Genomic DNA, 19,571 nt, shown 5'->3' with positions numbered 1-19,571 from the left:
GCTGTGATACAAATTTGTTATCTCACAGAAGCACATCGCTAACGTATATTAGCGCGTGTCCATCCCTAGCGACTAGCACAATGGTTCACACTTCACGGCTTCATTGTATGGAGGTAGCGCGGCAACAGCTTACTGTAAACAGACGCTTTGTATGAATTAAGCTTTCAGCTTTTATAAATTAAGCTTTATATGACTGTAATAGTGTTACTGTTAAGCTAATTGCTATGGGTTAATATTTACGGTCTTTACATTTATAATTAAGGTATACATATATACATATATACATATATTGTAATACAAAATTGATTTCAATTCAAAGCTGAATGGTTGGAAGAGTTTTGATTCTGTTTAGTTATAGTTCACTATTTTCATAATCAGGGACAAAAATCTAAAATCCTCTCCTATTTCCTATACAACCTGCCAACAAAATCTCTCCATAAATACTCCTTTTTCAAATGTAATGTAATACCTCTTTTGTTAGCAACCTGCTTTAAAGGTATACTTTTTAAAGAAAATATAAGAATTTAAACAGTTCTTCAATAAAAACTCCTTTTTTAATACCATAATAAGTAATACATTAAATATGTTAAATTAATACATATATGTATATATATATATATATATATATATATAGTCTGCGTGTACTGTGCAGTTGATTGCTAACTCCCCATACCTACTGTATGAATTCCAGACGCCTGAATTCATCGTTAGTGAATATTCCAAAACTTTTCCAATAAACTGAATTTCTACAATCGCTTTCGATTCAAACTAGAAATGTTTTTGATAATATTATTTATTTTTTATTCATACATTCGTTGTTTTCATTAATTTATCGAAACCTGTTTAATGTTTGTATAAAAATTACAATCTCTCTCTCTCTATACTATATTTAGTTTTGTATTTTTATTTTATAATTTAAAAGAAGTGAGGTCTATTTTAGAGACGATATTTTTTAGATGTTAGATAGAAAAAAAAAGTTGAGTAAAGACTTGAAGTAGAATAAATGTAAGGGCTTAATAATGTTCATAATAAATGGCATTCTCAAAACTGGAATAAAAGCCTTTTTTTTAAATATTACTTAATTTTACGAAGAGTTAAAAAGTATTTAAGCTAAGTCCGCTTTGTATTGTCTTATAATATCAGGAAAATCAACATTGCATAACATTATTTTCGGGGCCCAGTATAATAAAGGTTTTTGAGTTTTTATCAAAAAAATAATAATAATTATGAAATACAATAAATGAGAGAATTTGATAATTAAAATCACATAAATTATTAATATATAAGCGACTGAATGAATTATTAATATTATTTAATAATCATTTTTCAAGATACAATAAGAAAAACGTATAACAAATCGGTTTGATAAGGACCCGTGTCACAAACATATAATAAAAAAAGTACCTCCTATAATATATTCATATAACAAGCCTTTTCACCGCACTAATTCATGAACATTAAAATTAAAAAAAAATTAACCGTCTGCTGCGAAATTATTTTTATGAATACATATTTCTGAACGTATATCTGTCAGTTTTAATACTTTTAACGTCGTGTGAGTGCGCGTTGAGTTCGTGTGAGCTGAGTCAAAGGCTGGAGTACTAATATTAGGCATTAAATTAATTCGTCGTGTCCGGTGGAGAGCACTCTCCGACATTAAACCTCACTCACCCTCAATTCAATCTGCATTCATTAAGAACATACTCATGTAACACGCGTATCGTATACTTAAGAGTTAAAATATATTTTTGATATATTAAATATTTCGGAGATCTTTACATTTATACATATATATATACTTATATGTACGTAAAATAGAAAATATTGTCAGTTCGTAATGACTTTATCTTCGGTCAGTAGGACGATCGGCTTGAAGTTCAGGGCAATATCTTTTAAAATTGTGATGTAGAATGAATGAATGAAGGAATGAATGAAGGAATGAAGGAATGAATGAACGAATGAAGGAATGAATGAACGAATGAAGGAATGAATAAACGAATGAAGGAATGAATAAACGAATGAATGAATGTAATCCAGTTGAAACCCAAATTAATACAATGTATATTATCGAAGTTCAATATTGATCATAGTTCATTGTGATTAGTTTAAATGTAATTTAACCCATCAGTAAAGTTCTCTAAGAATAAGTATTTTTTAAACATAAATTCAAACTAAAATAAAATCTAACACAATAAAATTAAGGTTGTATTTTGTTCGTTACACGTGTAAACGTCGTCACACCTCGTGCAATGCTATCGTTATGAGTACTAGAATGTTTCACTAATGTAAGCTTTATACTGAGGGAATTTTCTCAAATAGAGTAACTCAAGCATATATATATATATATAATATATATAAATATATAATATATTGTATTAATTTGCGTTTCAACTGGATTACATACATTCATTGTACATGTCATTTTTAAAAGATATAAACTACTAGCTGTTACCCGTGATTCCGTCTGCATAAAAAGAGAAAAAAACAATGGAAAGCCTCATATACTTTATTTAGCGATTTCGATTCAGGATCGGGATAAAAAGCCTCAGTTACTCCTTATTACATCGGCTACCTGCCAAAAAAAGTCCCGTCAAAATTGGTCCACCCATTTGAGAGTTTAGCCGGAACAAACAGACAGACAAAATGGTAAAAAATTTTGGTGTATCTACCGTATATCCATATTCATATGCATGTATTAAAAACGGTATTACAATATTACAAAGTACCTACAAACAGACAGTCCAATTTTATTTATATTTATAGATTCTTATTCCGAGTTACATCGTTAGACTATACACGAAGCGTTTTCAGTTTAATTCTTTAATGTTAACAAAATAGTATTAACTTTTAACGTGGCGAGAAACGGAAAATTTTTCGTATTTATTGACGATGTTAATATATAGTATGCATAAAAATAATAGGTTACTTTTATTCATCGTTGTGGGAATTCGTTATATTGGATGGCTACTATATGACAGTTAGGACCGCGTATTTTAAGTATTAACTTGTGTTAAAGTCCAAGGCCGCAAACAAATTGTGAACTACTAGCCGTGCCCTGCCACGCTTCGCCGTGAACAACAAAAGACAGCGTACATTTTATTGAAGTTTAATTTTTAAATACTTGTAGGTGTACAATATTTTTTGTTTTCTCTGTTTGGGGAGATATAGAGGCTAGCTGGTCTTCCAACACGGGAACACGCAACATAGAATTGTCCATGTGGAAAGCATTCCACATCCTAATCTGGAGCACGCGTTTCTAAAGGCTGACCTTGAGCTTTGGTAGTTGTAACTGGGAACGCCAATCGAATTGGGCATTGCAGTCTTTTATATTGAAACGGTGTATCGGTCGGGATCGTGGGAATTTGAGGAATGAGGACATCTTCACCTTTGAAAAGCTCCGTTAAAATCATTGATTCCACTATTTTGTTCAATCATTTTTAACCGCGAGTCGTGCGTCGTTGCAGAATTTTGGCTGGTTAAAGGCGCACTAAGGGGTATGTTAGTATCGTGAAAAATTTATAAAAACAATCCTTGAAGCCTGTTGTATAGCGTATCAAAATTTCAGCTGAATCGATGCAGAAAATTTTGAGTTTTTGAAGCATACACAAAACAACTTAACATTTTTACATATACCTATCTATAGATTAGAAGCTTAGACTAAGCATACAACTCGGTTTTCTGATGACGACATCACTAGTCCTTTGAAGGACACGCAGCAGCAGACTAGGATCAGTTTAAGACTGAATTGTTTATATTAAAATATCTGATAAACGCTGGTTTATCAGATTAAAAAACTACAGTTTAGAGTCGTTCAACTCTCTGACAGGTAACTTTAAATATATGAATCCTAATCGTAGGATTGCCTAAACAATTTATTGGAAACCACTTCACAACAAGAACGTTTGCATTTTGATGTATTTGATCTTTGTATACAAAAAAGATCAAGATCGGCTTATAAATATTTAAGTATTAAAATTTGATATTTTATGTACATATAATAATAATATAATAAATACATATTAAATAACAAAATTTTGGTATTCCCTTCAAGAGATAAATTTATATTTGTAAAGTGCCCTACTTACTATTAATATATATTGATCCGCCATTTTGCCGTATCCTCGATATAAATAAAAATTAAATAATAGTTTAAAAAACTAATAAAAACACGCTTTTATAGCTAACCGAACTAAAAAATAGAAAAAAAATTATCAATTGCAAAGACATTATATTACAGTAGTAGAAGGTCAAGTAATCATTCATAGTTAATCAGCTCAAGGTAAAATTATAATAATATTTAAGTTGTTAACAGACTGACTTCATTCAGAGTAAAAAGCGTGGGCTGCATTTGATTAAATTAAATATCTTTCCTTTCATGGATAGTCGCCACTGGAGTGATTGAAATATTCAATATCAACACCCAAAGCTTTTTACTCTTAATTAAATTATTCTGTTAGTAACTTAAATTTTATTACAATTTTATTTTGAGGTGATTAACTTGTATCAAATTATTGCATTGTCATCGGTCCTTGACAGGTATGCAAAGTTTCTAATTATTCAGACTTCTAGAAACCGGTGAAAAATAAGCTCAAAGATTCCGTTACATTCATACAACCCAAGCTAATAAAACCGTGTTAAAAAATCACTTTATATATTATTTGTTAATTTGTTTAATGCAGAGCGAATTACTAAGAACACGCCACCCTGGACTGTCCGCCATATTGTGTTACATTAGACAGCATTGCACTGTCATCCGAACGAAAGCAAAATATCATCTTGATATTAAGATTACACACATACTACAAAACGTTAAAAGTTCAATAGTGTTTTGTGAAAAACGAAACGTCTTATTTGATTTACTTTTTTTTTAATTACAACGACTTTTCATCTTTACCTTAATGTTTTTTTAGCGACTTCGTCCAGTACATTAATCTCTTTGGTTTAGTGAAGGTTATATATGTAAAATGAAAAGGTTTTTTTTAATATTTTCTCATTCTTGTAAGTGACACAATGCTATGTGCTTATATGTCAGTATTGTTCTAGATATATAATAACATTAATTAATAACTGATATAGTAATAATTGTATTATATACTGTCTTATTTATATAAAACTTTCATATTTTAACATATTCCTTATGTTAATGCGTAAAGCGGGATGACATCACTGCAGATCGACATTGCGGAAATGCGCAGACCGCGAAGAAGATTTCTTCCATCTATTTAATGTTCATAATCTTCATAATATCAAAGACTCTACTTATGAGATCTAAGACTTTCGCGAGTATTCATTTAAATGAAACTAATATTCTCGGATTAATATGCGTTTTTTATTATTTCTAAAAACTGATATTACGACATTCACATCTCGCCTGCCCGCGATCACGGTCGCTGCAAAGTAACCGAAACGTCGGGTCTCGGGAGTGTGTAGCATTAAAAATAATAAAATACGCGCAGTCATCCGAAAATATTAGTTTCATCTACTTATAATATTAAATAAAAATATATGTAGTATGAACTTAAGTCTAATCTCCCTAAACCGATCATTAAAGCCTGTTAGGGTAATTCGCTAGAATTATGTCAACGACTATATGTGCCCCGTCTTACCCGGGGTCATGAAATTCAAAGATGTCCTTCAGAGAATACGGAATACGCTTTTTCGATGTTCGGCATAATGCTTCGTAAGCATTAGTGCATACTGAATCGGTCAAAATATTTATAATATATAATTTTGACTTATTTTTAGGAACTAAAAATTCAATCTTTGTAATGTTCACATAGACTAAATAAAAAAAATACTATACGTAACAAATTTTTTATTACATTGAAATTCCTTTCAATTTTACAAAGCTAATATGATAATCTATATTTATTCGATATAATAAAGAAACATATATATATATATATATATATATATATAATATTTCATTTGTTTCGGTGTTGTTATATTTAAAATTTTTACCCCGCGTGCATTGAACGAATACCTCAAATGTCCCCTAAACAGGGTGAGCTGTCAAACAGTAGCACATATCACTTGGCAACCAAAAACAACCCCTGGTTACGGTGACTGCCTATTGACAAAGCATCAGTGATTATTTACGATAATATATTATATCTTTATAATTAACGGAATGACTGGAGTTAATCGACCTATGAGCCAAATGCGGAAGTTGGAGGCTGTAAGTAAACCCCAATCAATAATATAGTATGTATATAATTATTAATAAAATATTAATTTATTTGCTCGTTCTCTCCTCTATGATACTTTTATTAATAGTTGTTATATAAGAATGTACTTATTTAAAAACAGCATTTTTCCTAAGTCCCGAACACTCGTTTGTCAAAACTTGTAACGGTCAAGGTCGGCATGAATTCAGCTCAGTCGTTGTTTTTATGTTTTAGAATTTCAGAACGAACACTTCTAATATCGACTGCATACAGACGTACTATTACAATATATTATGTTTGTATAAATAATAAAATTGTTTTTTTTTTTTAGTATCAGTCGTTTACAATATTACGGTTTACGTATTATTAAGATTCAATAAACATTATTTTTACTAATCTGTGCACTGCATATATAATATTTGGTCGATTTATATAACCTGTGGCCCATTATGGATGTATAGTATACATTTAATAGTATACATTGTATACTATTAAATTTTATTAGTCTTGATAGCATAATACAATGTTTTCAGAAAGAGGCTCTGTTCCGCACTAGAAAGCGTATTCTCAAATATTTGGTACTGGGTTTCATTAAACAGGAAGGGTATATGAACACTGCCGCAGCCTTCACGAGCGAAGCCGGGATCACTGACGAGTATGTGCTGTGTGATAACATCGACCTGGACATCATACTACAGGTAACTTTATAATAATGCACAATATACATAAATAAATATAGAAAAAGGTTTGACTTGGCCGACAAATGGTGATAAAGGTTTACTTAAGTGGTGATCAAAGTCTCTGATATTAAAAAAAATAGTTACACAATTTGACAGATGCAATAATTACATATTATGTGTACATTGTCGTCAATAGGCTTCCGTCTTTGTGGTGGTTTTTAAGACATACGCTTATTATGAAGCAACAAAACTGAGAATATACCAACTAATCCATCACAAGAACCTTTAAAAAGCTTTTTGGGATGATTATTAATAATTTTAAAAGACGCGAAGTGCTTGAAGAAAACGGTCTCCATTATATCATCGATAAACCCGTACCAGTATGCTTACTATTTTACCCGTCTCATGTTCAATAACCGGTATTACTAAAATATTCTAAGATTTTTTAATGAAAACTGAAAACGCTGTGTATGTAGTGAGACAGTGTAAATTTGTGGTAGGCCTACAATAGTTAAGGAGTTAGTTTGAGGTCGAATCGTCAACCTAAAGACAGTTTCTTGTTTTACATTCATATTCGTATATGAATAAAAACTGTAAACTATCCGTGTGTAGTCAGAGGGTGTCGACTTGTGGTAAGGCTACACACATCAAAGTCAATTTGGTTTGACGACCCATTTACCGCGACATGAACGCTGCCTCAATGGAACTCATTCACACGATCAAAGCAACGACCAGACACATTTGTCTGAACGAACGAACGAGTGAATGAATGACTTTTAACTGACAGAATTGATCGTCCGAATGTATTACTTAAATTAAAACCATTTATAAATCCACTCGAACAATGAAAAAGGTTTTAGTTGTGAGAAAATTATCCTAGTATTTTGCTCGTAAAAGAATATAGGAATTAAGGTCACACGTTTCGTGCAATGTACAAAGTTTGGCATCATAGTGTAGAAACATGTAAGTAGGTACTAGGTCAATATGCCTTAGTAAGCTCAGCTCAATTGTTAAAGAATCCACGACGCTAACAATTTGCATTTTAAAATTTAATCTTATAATGTAAACACTGAAGTTGACGGAACTTATCCGTTATATTTAAAAAAGGAATTTGCCGCAGTCATTTAAATATTTTACCGCATTTTTGATGGCGGCCATTAGGGTTGGTGAAGACAGTTAACTTTTTTGAACCGACGTTCAAATAATACAATTTTATTTACAATAACATTGTGCTTTAAAATTGGATGTCGGCCAGTATGAATGAGACTAGCGGACGCCGCGACACGGTCGAGATTTTTGAGTTTGAAATTGATTGAACATTACATTTGCCAAAATAATATGTGTGTGTTTAGAAGATTACTATCTATTCAAATACGTGTTAGTGAATTATAAATTAACGTTGTTTAAATGGCGTCGTCATTGGCACATATTTACCGTTATTCGTATATAATATTATGTTAGCATTGTTTAGGATTGTTAAAAAATCCAAATGACTAGAAATTCTTTGCTTCGTATAAATTTTCTCTTTCACGTTTTTTCTTTGTTCCATCGACGAGGTCAAAGATGCGCCATGTTTTTATTCACGAGCAACAGAAAGTAATTGTAAGATATTTTTTAATGTTTTAAAAAACTATTCCTTATTGTGAGAGTTATTTTGATTAATTTGTCCAATACTTTTGAATAAATACCGCGTCTCATTTAAAGATCTGTTTAATATAGACTTAGTTTATTGTTCATTCTGTTTTCAGTGTTGCCAATGTGATGACGTCAAAGTCGTATATTTTGTTTCTAATTCCTACCTTCATATTAATCCCACGCGTCTTGTTATAATTTATTATAACAATTATTACTAATAATATGTCTTTTGTATTTGTGTTAAAAATATATTTGGTGTATAATTTTTATTTTGTTGTTTCTTGTACGTTTAATCGTATTTATCAAACAATTTATAAGGATTGTATTTAAAAATGATGAACTATAATCTACTGAGTTAAAAGAACGAAGGAAAGGTTAAAACCTTAAAAGATTGTATGCAATTAGTACCTAGTTGGATGCAGTAAGTGGGTGTTTAAAGGACGAGAGTAAAACGTTTCTAATAGAATGCCAATTTTTCAAGTCGGTCTGCTTTAGAGTTGTTCTTAATTCCAATCAATTCAACGTATTATTTCGTTTCTACTAAATCGCCAATACATTTTTGAAATCGGTCTACTTTAGAATTGTTCTCAATTCAAATCAATTCAACGTATTTGGTTTGAAAATTATGGATTTAACTTTCGTGATCTCGAACGAGGTTTTATTATTGAAAATGTTTAGTGTAACCATCGCCATGGCATGTCGTTTATCAATAATATGGACTCTATGAACATTTGTTTTTAAAATAAGTCAGATCAGGTAATTAGATTTGAAATAATTAAGAATTAATTTACACTATTGTGTGTGTTATTGTGTCTGGTCGAACTGGTTTCTGTCACTGCGTTAGTCTTCTGCAGTTAGTTTAACATTTTTTTATAAACTGAGGGAGACACGTATATAAATAATATTTGAACAACTTGTTCCATTTTTTTTTTCTGACAACAAAATAGAATGTATATTTTGGAAGTGTTTCAATTGAGAGTTTTATAGGTATAGATAACATTTAAATGGAACTCAGATTTTCGGATACTAAGCCTGATTTATTATTATATGTCTGTATGAAAATCTATCTATCTTTTTTATTATCATTCAAATGTGTACTCGAAAAAATCTTAGATATCGTTATTTGTTAAAATTTTATTCAATTGATGATCACGAATTAAAGACGGAAGAACAAGTAATCATGTTTTATTTATTATATTTCTTAGGATTTAGTATGTGTTGAGGTTCTGATATGGGATACACGTGTGTTCAAGGACTACTGCAGCTACTACCTCATCAGGTTCAACAAACAGCCGCAGTTCTGCCGGAAGGTGGACGAGAGGCCGGTGAAGAGACCTCACACCAGGAGGACGCGACAGGAGCCCCAGGTGGAGCAGGACCCTGGCCAGGGAGCCCCCGACACAGACCTGCCCGCCACGTTCACTGTCACCAAGCTATTAAAGGTGCCAACTTGATTATTAATTTAGTGGTTATTCATATATTTTGATTTTCCGTTAGTGACTATACTTTGTGTACTATATTATTATACCTTGTGTGTTCATTGCAGCATAATACCTAAAAATTCTAACAATAAATCTATCGGATTCTTTAATTCTTGGTTAATGTTCTAATTCGTAGTTAAAAATTCACAGTAGGAATAAAATCTATTCATTCTATGACCACTTCAATGAAATGAAAGATATGTGTCTCTGCTGTTGTTTCCTCAAACGTTATTTTCTTGTGTTGTGTGAGTAGAGACCTCCTCGACGCTGTAAAAAACTTTTAAATAGAAAATTTGTATGTTGATATAAGAAAGGCAATGATTAAAAAGACACTGGAATCAATACATTATACAATAATAAACTACTTACTGTTGTACATGGTTGTCTATAAACGACTATATGTATATATTGTTATATTTAAGGAGAGCATTTTAGCTAACACAGAGCAAGCGATCCCTGCAGTGGATAGAAAGCCCCTTGCGTGTTTGATGGCCGACATGGCGCCGGAGAAGAAACATATCGCCGAGTATCTCTACAAGGACATCCTGAGAGTGTCCGGCGTGAGCTGGGCGGACATCAAAGGCCTAGAGGACGCCAAGACCATACTCATGGAGTGTGTGGTGTATCCTTTGAAGTACGTGGGAGGGTATTCGCGGAGCGTGTTGAGATCGAGTGATCCCCGAACAGAGGACACGTCGCACTTAGCACGATTTAATAAATGACACTTTATAGTATGAATTTTTAATTCTTAACTCCATAAAACTGTGGCTCTCTTTAGCAATGATGCTGACGGTTGTGATTTAACTGAAACTGAACGATGTAATAATATTTTATTTAACAAAATGCGCTGTCGGCGTTTTTACCGCACGTTGTTTATGATTCGGCGATCAGATACCCCGAGGTGTTCACGGGCCTGCTGGAGCCGTGGCGCGGCGTGCTGCTGCACGGCCCGCCCGGGTCGGGCAAGACGCTGCTGGCGCGCGCGGTGGCCGCGGAGGGGTGCACTTTCTTCAATATAACCTGCAGCTCCATCATCAACAAGTGGAGGGGCGAGTCCGAGAAGATTGTGAAGGTTAGTCAGCTCGAGGCTTATGTTTGTTGTGTGTCTGTTTAGTTGCAGAGTGTTTGATCAAGATTTTGCTCAGCAATTTTTTTACTATTTTTTGTTGCTTGGATAAATTATAATCTCTTTTAAATGAAACTAACATATTTCGGATATACTACGTGAATTTTATTTTATTAAAACTACATAATCCCGACGTTTCGGTTACTTTCAGCAACCGTGATGACGGGCAGACGAGGTGTAGACGCGTAGTGTATCCGAAATATATTCGTTTCATTTAAATGAATAAAGCTCGCGAAAGTCTTAGATCTCTCTGTTATCTGAATTCAATATAAGTATAGTCCATTGGATTCGTTACTAGAGTTAATTTATTTTTAGTCGCGTGAATATTTTTTGATTAATATTCATTAATTATATTATGTTTATAAATAAAAAACGTTTCTTTTCTGAATTTTGCGTTCTGAAACCATCGGTCAGGTTGTAATGAGACTCTGTTGTATTATTCTAGGGACGGTATTGTTTGTTGCCGAATTTAAATTATTCTTTCAAAAAGGATTAACTTTCTTCGTCTAAATATTTTTCATCTATTATTAATTAATTTCTTCTAAATATATTAATTCAAACTTAATATACTGAAGTAACGCTTTGAATATTAAAAGAAATATAAAATTTAATACTCGTCCGGGAAGTAAGGAAAGTCAAAAGATAACAACGAGTTTAAAGCGGATCAGCGGTCAAAGGAAAAGGACATAAAAGAGGCGACACAGGACGACTTCTTGTTGTTAATCATTTCCCTTATCTTGGACCTCTTAGTTCATTCCTTGTAATATGAATTTTTTAATAATTTTTAAATAATAGTTAATTTTATATTGAAAATTTTCTTTAATATTGAAAAAGCATTTAATAGATTTGGAGAAAAGTTTAATGTAGATCACATAATGAGATTCAATGCGAGCTATGTTCGAATAGATTATAAAATATGATTGTCAAACGACCGACGAGAGTGCGACACATGTTGCTCAGTTTAAAACAACTGCAGTCCAGTGATGAGTTCCGTTACAAACGAAAACGCGTTTTTACTTAAGGAACTAATGTATTATTATTAAATTGCATCCCTACATATTTATTAAAACTTTAGCATAAAATATTCTATTCCAAAAGGCCACAATTCGGTTTTATGTAGGCCTTCAATCTGTGTGGTCATGAATCTGAATTTACGCACTGTTTCCAAGGGAAATATCGTCACTGCTCAAAGATTTTTTTTTAAACTCAATGTCACCTTTTAGTTTGGAGCATGGCGTGTCCTCTAAAACTGACTATAATTTAGAGTCTAAAAGGCCGAGGTCTGGGCTACATGAGGACCAACCTTCAGCTCTTAAAGAGGTGAACGTTGGTTTAAAGCCAGGCTTGGTTGGTTTGTGTCGTGAGATCAGGTCTTGTTGAGAAGTCCACGGTAAATTTAAAAAAAAATCTATTGCTTAGAGGTTTCACAACATTATCTAGGACTAATGAGATCTAAGACTTTCGCGAGTTTTATTCATTTAAATGAAACTAATATATTTCGGATATAATACGCGGATCTTATTATTTTAAACTGGTTGCTGAAAAGAAACCGAAACGTCGAGATTATGTAGTTTTTTAAAATACTAAAATTCGCGTAGTAAATCCGAAATATATTAGTTTCATTTAAATGATCCAAGACTGTATCTTGATACACCTTAGCTGATATTTTCAATCCTTTTCGTATATACAAGGAGACGCCGATATAAATGTGTTGAATCAGTATTTCCGGCAAGTTATTCTGTCGGATGCAAACAAAAAGCTTGCAAAACAGGCTAACACAACAAAGCAAAACTAGCTTGAGCGCTGATGATCGCTTGTCAGGTGTTATTCGAGCTGGCGAACTACTACGCTCCGTCTATCATCTTCATGGATGAGGCTGAGTGTGTGACGTCACGGCGGGGCCAGCACGAGGCCTCCCGCCGCCTGACGTCACAGCTGCTGGTCGAGATGGACGGCGTCTCCGGCGGGAGGGGCGTGTTCGTCCTACTCACCAGTAATATGCCATGGTTAGTAGACGAAACATGGGGAAAACGATGTAATGATGATATGAACGAAATGTTACTTAAATATTTTAATATTATTATTTAACATTTAGGGCTTTCATAAGAAATTATACAAAAAAAATCGTTATTAAAAATGTATAGGCTCAGTAGACAGTAATTGGCGCCTTTACAAGTGTTGTCAGTCTGACTTATAATTCAGACTTTGATTGGGATTTTCATAGATAATATAATGACCAATTTAAATAACTTCCTAAAATTTGTCGAGTATCCTGTTTTTGTTTGGCAAAGTAAACGAAACGTCGGCAGGATGTAGTTTTACAAAAATATAACATAACGCGAAGTAACCGAAAATATTAGATTCATTTTAATACCATAGGAACTTAAAAAAAATCGTCTATTCTTAAAAGTGTCACAATACCTATTTTTTAAGGGAAATCGACCCGGCGATACTGAGAAGACTGGAGAAGAGAATATTTATACCGTTGCCAGATTTTAAAACGCGCACTGAACTGTTCGAGATGTATCTGAGTAGCGACAACATAGAGCTGGTGCCCAAGGTTAGCTTCGAAGAGTTGGCTGCGAAGACCGAGGGGTATTCAGGGAGTGACATCAAGCTTGTCTGCAAGGAGGCTCTCATGGCCGGCGTCAGGAAAATGATGCCACATATGAACAAGAGTGAGTTTCACTATAAAACTTTTTTTTTCATGATTCATGTGAAGGGGACGAAACAAGTCAAAGGTGTACAGGATAATGCTCGATCTATTTAAACGCATATTCTTTATTGAGCCATTACAAAGACGGCTCTTCATTAAGACATTTATTTTTTTATATCTCTCATATATATTCTACGGACAATATAACAGTTTTAGCAAACCCTTTCAGGTTTCAATAGTCGCAAGGATAAAATAACTCTCTCGGATATATTGACAGCCATAGAAAAGACGAAGCCCGTTTCCAAAAGCCTGGAAAAGAAACACGAAGACTGGCAGAATGAGATGGGATCAGCCTGACGGCCGAGGGATCGTTACACCATAACTTATTTAATGTCATCTTTGAATACATCCTTACACTCTGTCAAGGAATTTTCACTGTTTTGTATATAATTACATCCATTGTACTCCTTTGAGTTTTATTTAAATTTGGAACATCACGTTTTCACAATTATTCTATTCGTTAGTTTATTATTTACAATTGTTTTATAACTATCAGAAATGTCATTTGTGTGAAGTGAACTGAAGTTTGCGGCCAAGATTTAAGACAGTCACTATTACGTTGACAAATGACATTGTCATTTTTGTTTTTTTTTTTGTTTAAGACGCACAGAATACCAATAGAGTAGAAGAGTTCAGCTGGGTCGGGCAGCGTTTGGGAAGTTACGCCGAGTCTTAACATCGTCGATCCCACAATGCCTAAAGACGAAAGTTTTCAATCAGTGCGTCCTTCCCGTAATGACTTACGGAGCCGAAACGTGGACACTAACGGTACGGCTAGTTCACCAACTCAAAGTCGCCAACGAGCTATGGAAAGGGCTATGCTCGGAGTTTCTCTGAGGGATCGCATCAGAAATGAGGTGATTCGGCAGAGAACCAAGGTCATCGACATAGCCCACCGGATTAGCGAGCTGAAGTGGCAGTGGGCTGGCCATATTAGCCGCAGAACCGACAACCGTTGGGGTAAACGAGTTCTTGAGTGGAGACCGCGTCTCGGCAAACGTAGTGCAGGACGTCCTCAGGCAAGGTGGAGTGACGATTTGCGCAAGATGGCTGGCAGGAGCTGGATGCGAGTAGCCGAAAATAGATCTCAGTGGCGTGCAATTGGAGAGGCCTATGTCCAGCAGTGGACCAGTATAGGCTGATGATGATGATGATGAATACCAATAAATGTTAATTATAAAGCATTTTTAGTATACCAAGGTTATTTCTTTATTATAAGGTTTCACGAATAAGCTGTGCCATTAACAATTAAACTAATGTATATGGCAACAAAATATCTAATATTTTTCACATTTTTAATGTTGATTTCCACTAATACAAAAATGTGATGGAAAATCTTTTTCTTGATATTCTTTCCAAAGTTTTTAAAACACATAAACTGCAACAAGAAAATATATAAATTAATAGGTTGAAAACACAAACAGATACTTCGTTCCAACTAGCATATACAATAATTAGGGAGGGCATTGTTCTAAATGAAAAATACATATTTTTATAAATGTTGCCAAATTCTCGATTTTCCCGTGTGATATACTAGTAACTTAATGAAACTGAAAATTTAATTAAATTTTCACTTAATTTTTTTAGAATTAAGTTAAATTTAATTGATTGAATGGAGACAGAAAGGTACACTCGCTTTAATTCAAATTGTGTTATAACACTAATGAACATTGCAGGTACTACAGTGTGTTCTTGTGTATAATAATTGCCTGTAGAGTAACTATTATTTATATTATAAAAGGTTTATTGAATATATTTTTTAAATATATGCTCTTTCCCTTTTCCCACCCTTTCCTCTCCCTCTTCCCCACATAACGGTGGCAACGCATCCGTGAATTTTTTTGCGGAGGTCCATGGGTGACGGTACTACCTCCATCAGGTAGGCCGCCTGCTCGGTTGCCTCTTTGACATAAAAAAAAACAAAATATGGTATACAGTTCGTGTTTGCATCCAAAGTGATATCTATGAAATGAAAACAAAAATTATTCTCTATACTTTATTATAATTTAAGCGTCTATATAAAAGTTTTGAAAAATATGCTTACACAGTACACGGCTCAATTCCTACATAACATTAAATGTGCTAAAGGAACTTGTCTAAACTAAACGCTCCCCGTACACCAACAGAGATATTAATGACTAGAAATATATATATATAAATATATATGTGTTTAGATCCATATATAATATGTGATTTGGTGGGCACTTCCTTTAGGCACAGCTGATAGAAACTGTAGTGATATATTATGTACAAATTATACATATATATATATATATATGTATGTATATGTTCTGATGTATATAAGAGTTTTATTAATATAAAAGGATTGTTTCAATTTGATTACATAATACGAGTTCGATGAATTTCCAACGATATATTTTATGTTTTAAAAATTAACTTAAATCTATACAAATACATTATCATTTATATTTCTTTTTTCAAATTGATAATATAATCATTTTTCAAATTTACATTTATAGACCATGAGACATATTGTTTTTTTTTTATTACAAGGTAAAACTTTAAAATTTCATTCACTCCGTCCAACAACTAATATACATACAAGATATAATTATGATTATTAGTAATTTAGTAATCATTACACATAACATTACAGAACATATGATAGTTGATAGAAATGTTAAAACAGCGAGGAACATTAGTGCGTTTCCACACAGACGGTCGTTATATAACCCTCTCTGGGAACAAGTCTAATGTGAAGGAGCTTTAGTCTAACGAGATCTAGTCTAGACCGACCATGTGGTCGAATACTGTATTATATATAGAATATGATGGCCGGTATCTGTCCGTCTTCCACCGAGGTCCCATTGTTATTTCCGGCCGCGTATGAGAATTGGAAAACCACCTTCTCCCCGTTGTTACAGTCAGCCGTGACTCGCCTCAAGCCGCGAGTACCGTAGTACGAGTCGGTGCCCTGGAAATATAAATATCATTTATGGTAATATAGATTGACGGAAAGTTTTCATTATATTACTTTGGACTAAGGCTGTAACAGTTCGTGTTAGGTGTCACAGTTGGAGTTTAAACTTATTTGCAGGCTTAGTTTAAAGACAAGGTGGTAAATAGCAGCTGCTCATGCAAAGATCTGTTCATACTCCAGGTGTCATACTCCCGAGCGTGTATATAATTCCTTTATTCTATTCGATACTAGTGTAGTAGAGTATTAACCAGAGTTATTATCGTTTATAATGTTCTCTGAACAATATGAATTAAGCTTTTTGTGTTTTTCAAAGTATAGATGTCCTTGTGGGTGAAAGCTGATGGCATCAATAGTGAACATCTCCTTAAGTCCACATTCACATATAAGACTAGGCGGGTAACTACTCGCTTGATGACTACTGTTTATCCAGTAAGTAGTCTAAGTAAGGTTATCATAGGCGCTTCCAGCTCAAAGGTTAGTACTTAGAGCTGTTAACCCTCATCAAGTAAGTTTTAGGTTAGTTCTTAGTCTGTATCTAGGTAATAGCTGGATGTAGTCAGTATACTAGTCACCTTGAGTTTAGCGCTGGCTATGTACGAGGTGTTAGGGAGTATCTCGACCGGTTCCTTGAACATAGCGCGGAAGGTGTCGTCGGAGCCGTCACAGCAGAACGTGGTCGTGTTGGAGCCGCACACCTTCTTGGTGGCCAGGTGAATTATCTGTTATAGATCGAGAGAGGGACGTTGTTATTTGGTAGTAATTTTAATACAGAGTTTAATGTGTATCGCTGGATTAAGTCCCAATCAGAATATGTCAAAAGATCATTCTTTGTCGTTGAGGCGATCGACGCCAGTACAATATAGGACAAATCATCAATAATTGTATTGATCATTGCCCGAGAGCAACGTCTACACTTTAACCAGACAAGATAACACTAAACTTTTTAATTCAGTTGTTTCGTTTGATCCTCTTACAATAGTCTAGATAAAAATTTGGACGAGGCTGATTTAACTGGTATTTATAATAGCTACTGAGAGGTCTAGAATTATTATTGATATAAACCTTACCTGTAAGTGCACTTCATATTCCGAAGGTCCGAAATACGATCCATACAGCCCAAAACCAACGACAAAAATTCTCTGATCCACTGTGAATCTGACCCTATCAGTCGTTCCACTGTAGCCCCAACGAGATTCAGTCTGCGAGAACCTGTTCACGGTCAATTCCTTACCGGTCATGCAACATCGTGGAGTGTCCAGGAAACCTACATTCGGTTTGGGATTGACTGTAAAGTATAGAAATAATTGGACTATCTCTCGGTCGTCCAATAGTCCACTTTGAGCTGGACCCATCGCAAATTCCTCCACTGACATGAGAGGGAATCTGATAGCGTGGAAGGCTCTGCCCAGCACCATCCTCTGGTTGCTGGGTGTGACAGGCAGCTGTCGTCGGATACACTCCGCCTCCGACCACCGAAGCACCGCAGCAAAGATTTTCGCTTCGCGGATTCGTAAAGTGTCTCTGGAAGTAGGATTTATATCAATCAGAGAAATATTTAAAAAAAAAAAGTTTATTTTGGTGGTAATATTCAAGATGGCCTCCGACCAGTCACACAGATGTGTTGAAAAATATAACACTGATTTTAACTATATTTTGTTACTAATAAGGACAAAATGAAATTTAAACAGTTGATGGCTTATAAAAGACTGTATTTAATTATAATGTATATTGCTAACCTTGTTGACAGAATAATATCCAGAGGCTATCCTTGCAGATATACCAGTGAAATATTACAATCAGTTTATTTTACTTCAATATAAATAAAAACAAGTACCTTTCTAATACGGCATTCAATGTATCTTGGTCTATGTCAGTGAAGCCCTCGGCATTTAGTGCGTCCGTTGTGTTCTTGTCGATCATCTCCAGACAGAGAGCGGCCAGCTGTGGTTCATCAAACAGTCTTGCCTGGGTCAGTAATAGAAATGCATTGTCCGTACCTAGATTGCTCTTAAGAAAATCAACACAATGTTCCTCCAGTGCTGCAACAGCATATTTCTTAGCGGTGTACAGGGTTGTCATGACGCTTTCCGGCCCAATCCTGACTTCATCTGAGTATAGAAACTTGAGTAAATGTAGAAATGCTGCTGGTTCAACATCTGGGAGTTCTACTTCATCAGATTTTGTTGCTAGCACCCCATTAAACATGGCATCAAATACTGCACTCCCAACTGAGAGTACAAACTTATGGGCAGGTATCACTTGCTGGTTTGTGTCTTTACCAACTATGAAGTGAACATCAGACAGTATTTCATTATTGAACAGAAATGACAAGCGCTCCTTCACCGTGGTTTTAGTCGCCTGCCAGTTGTGAAGACGGCCATTATTGTTGTTCGTCGGCTGGAGGTTCTCGATGGCTGACGAGGAAGGCATAGGTTCGCTCGCGTGCCCCGTCTCCTCATCGACGTGGCTTCCTTGCCTGGATTGCTGGTTCGAGGGCAGCATATTTTGCGGTGGCTGTTCCTCGCCTGCTCCTTCTTCGAGACGGAAATTCAACAATCTGTTCACAAAATCATTTTTTGATACCGAAGCCATAACTACCTACAGAACACTGACAATCATAACATAGATAGCCGGCCGATTGGTGACAAATCGTCTTAAAAACCAAAACGAAAAACTGTCAGAGACATTAATTGGGAAAGAAACAATTACGTTGGAAATGAATCGTTAGTCGTAAACCTAACAATACTAGTCTGTTTATATATTTATTTAGACAAGACTTCAACAATTTTTTATCACTCAAGTCATGACAATAGTGACGTCTGACA

General features: G+C 34.4%; 2 protein-coding genes across 2 annotated transcripts; one reads left to right on the top strand and one right to left on the bottom strand.

The window, feature by feature from the left end:
- The first annotated feature begins 5,989 nt into the window (after positions 1 to 5,989).
- Positions 5,990 to 14,208, top strand: LOC116768165 (katanin p60 ATPase-containing subunit A-like 2). The gene is made up of 8 exons (XM_032658827.2): positions 5,990 to 6,178; positions 6,701 to 6,865; positions 9,736 to 9,924; positions 10,386 to 10,597; positions 10,855 to 11,035; positions 12,911 to 13,095; positions 13,523 to 13,767; positions 13,975 to 14,208. Exons 1-8 carry the CDS (start codon positions 6,131 to 6,133, stop codon positions 14,100 to 14,102), a joined length of 1,353 nt encoding a protein of 450 aa, XP_032514718.2. The 5' UTR covers positions 5,990 to 6,130; the 3' UTR covers positions 14,103 to 14,208.
- Positions 14,209 to 15,787: 1,579 nt separating this feature from the next.
- Positions 15,788 to 19,571, bottom strand: LOC116768046 (BTB/POZ domain-containing protein 2-like). Its single transcript, XM_032658664.2, has 4 exons — positions 18,581 to 19,571; positions 17,814 to 18,267; positions 17,319 to 17,465; positions 15,788 to 16,740 (listed from the first exon to the last, which is right to left on the bottom strand). Exons 1-4 carry the CDS (start codon positions 19,336 to 19,338, stop codon positions 16,582 to 16,584), a joined length of 1,518 nt encoding a protein of 505 aa, XP_032514555.1. The 5' UTR covers positions 19,339 to 19,571; the 3' UTR covers positions 15,788 to 16,581.

Source organism: Danaus plexippus, chromosome 19 (assembly GCF_018135715.1).
Source record: "Danaus plexippus chromosome 19, MEX_DaPlex, whole genome shotgun sequence".
In the NCBI taxonomy this organism is placed as follows: domain Eukaryota; kingdom Metazoa; phylum Arthropoda; class Insecta; order Lepidoptera; family Nymphalidae; genus Danaus; species Danaus plexippus.
This window is presented reverse-complemented; position numbering and strand designations above follow the sequence as displayed.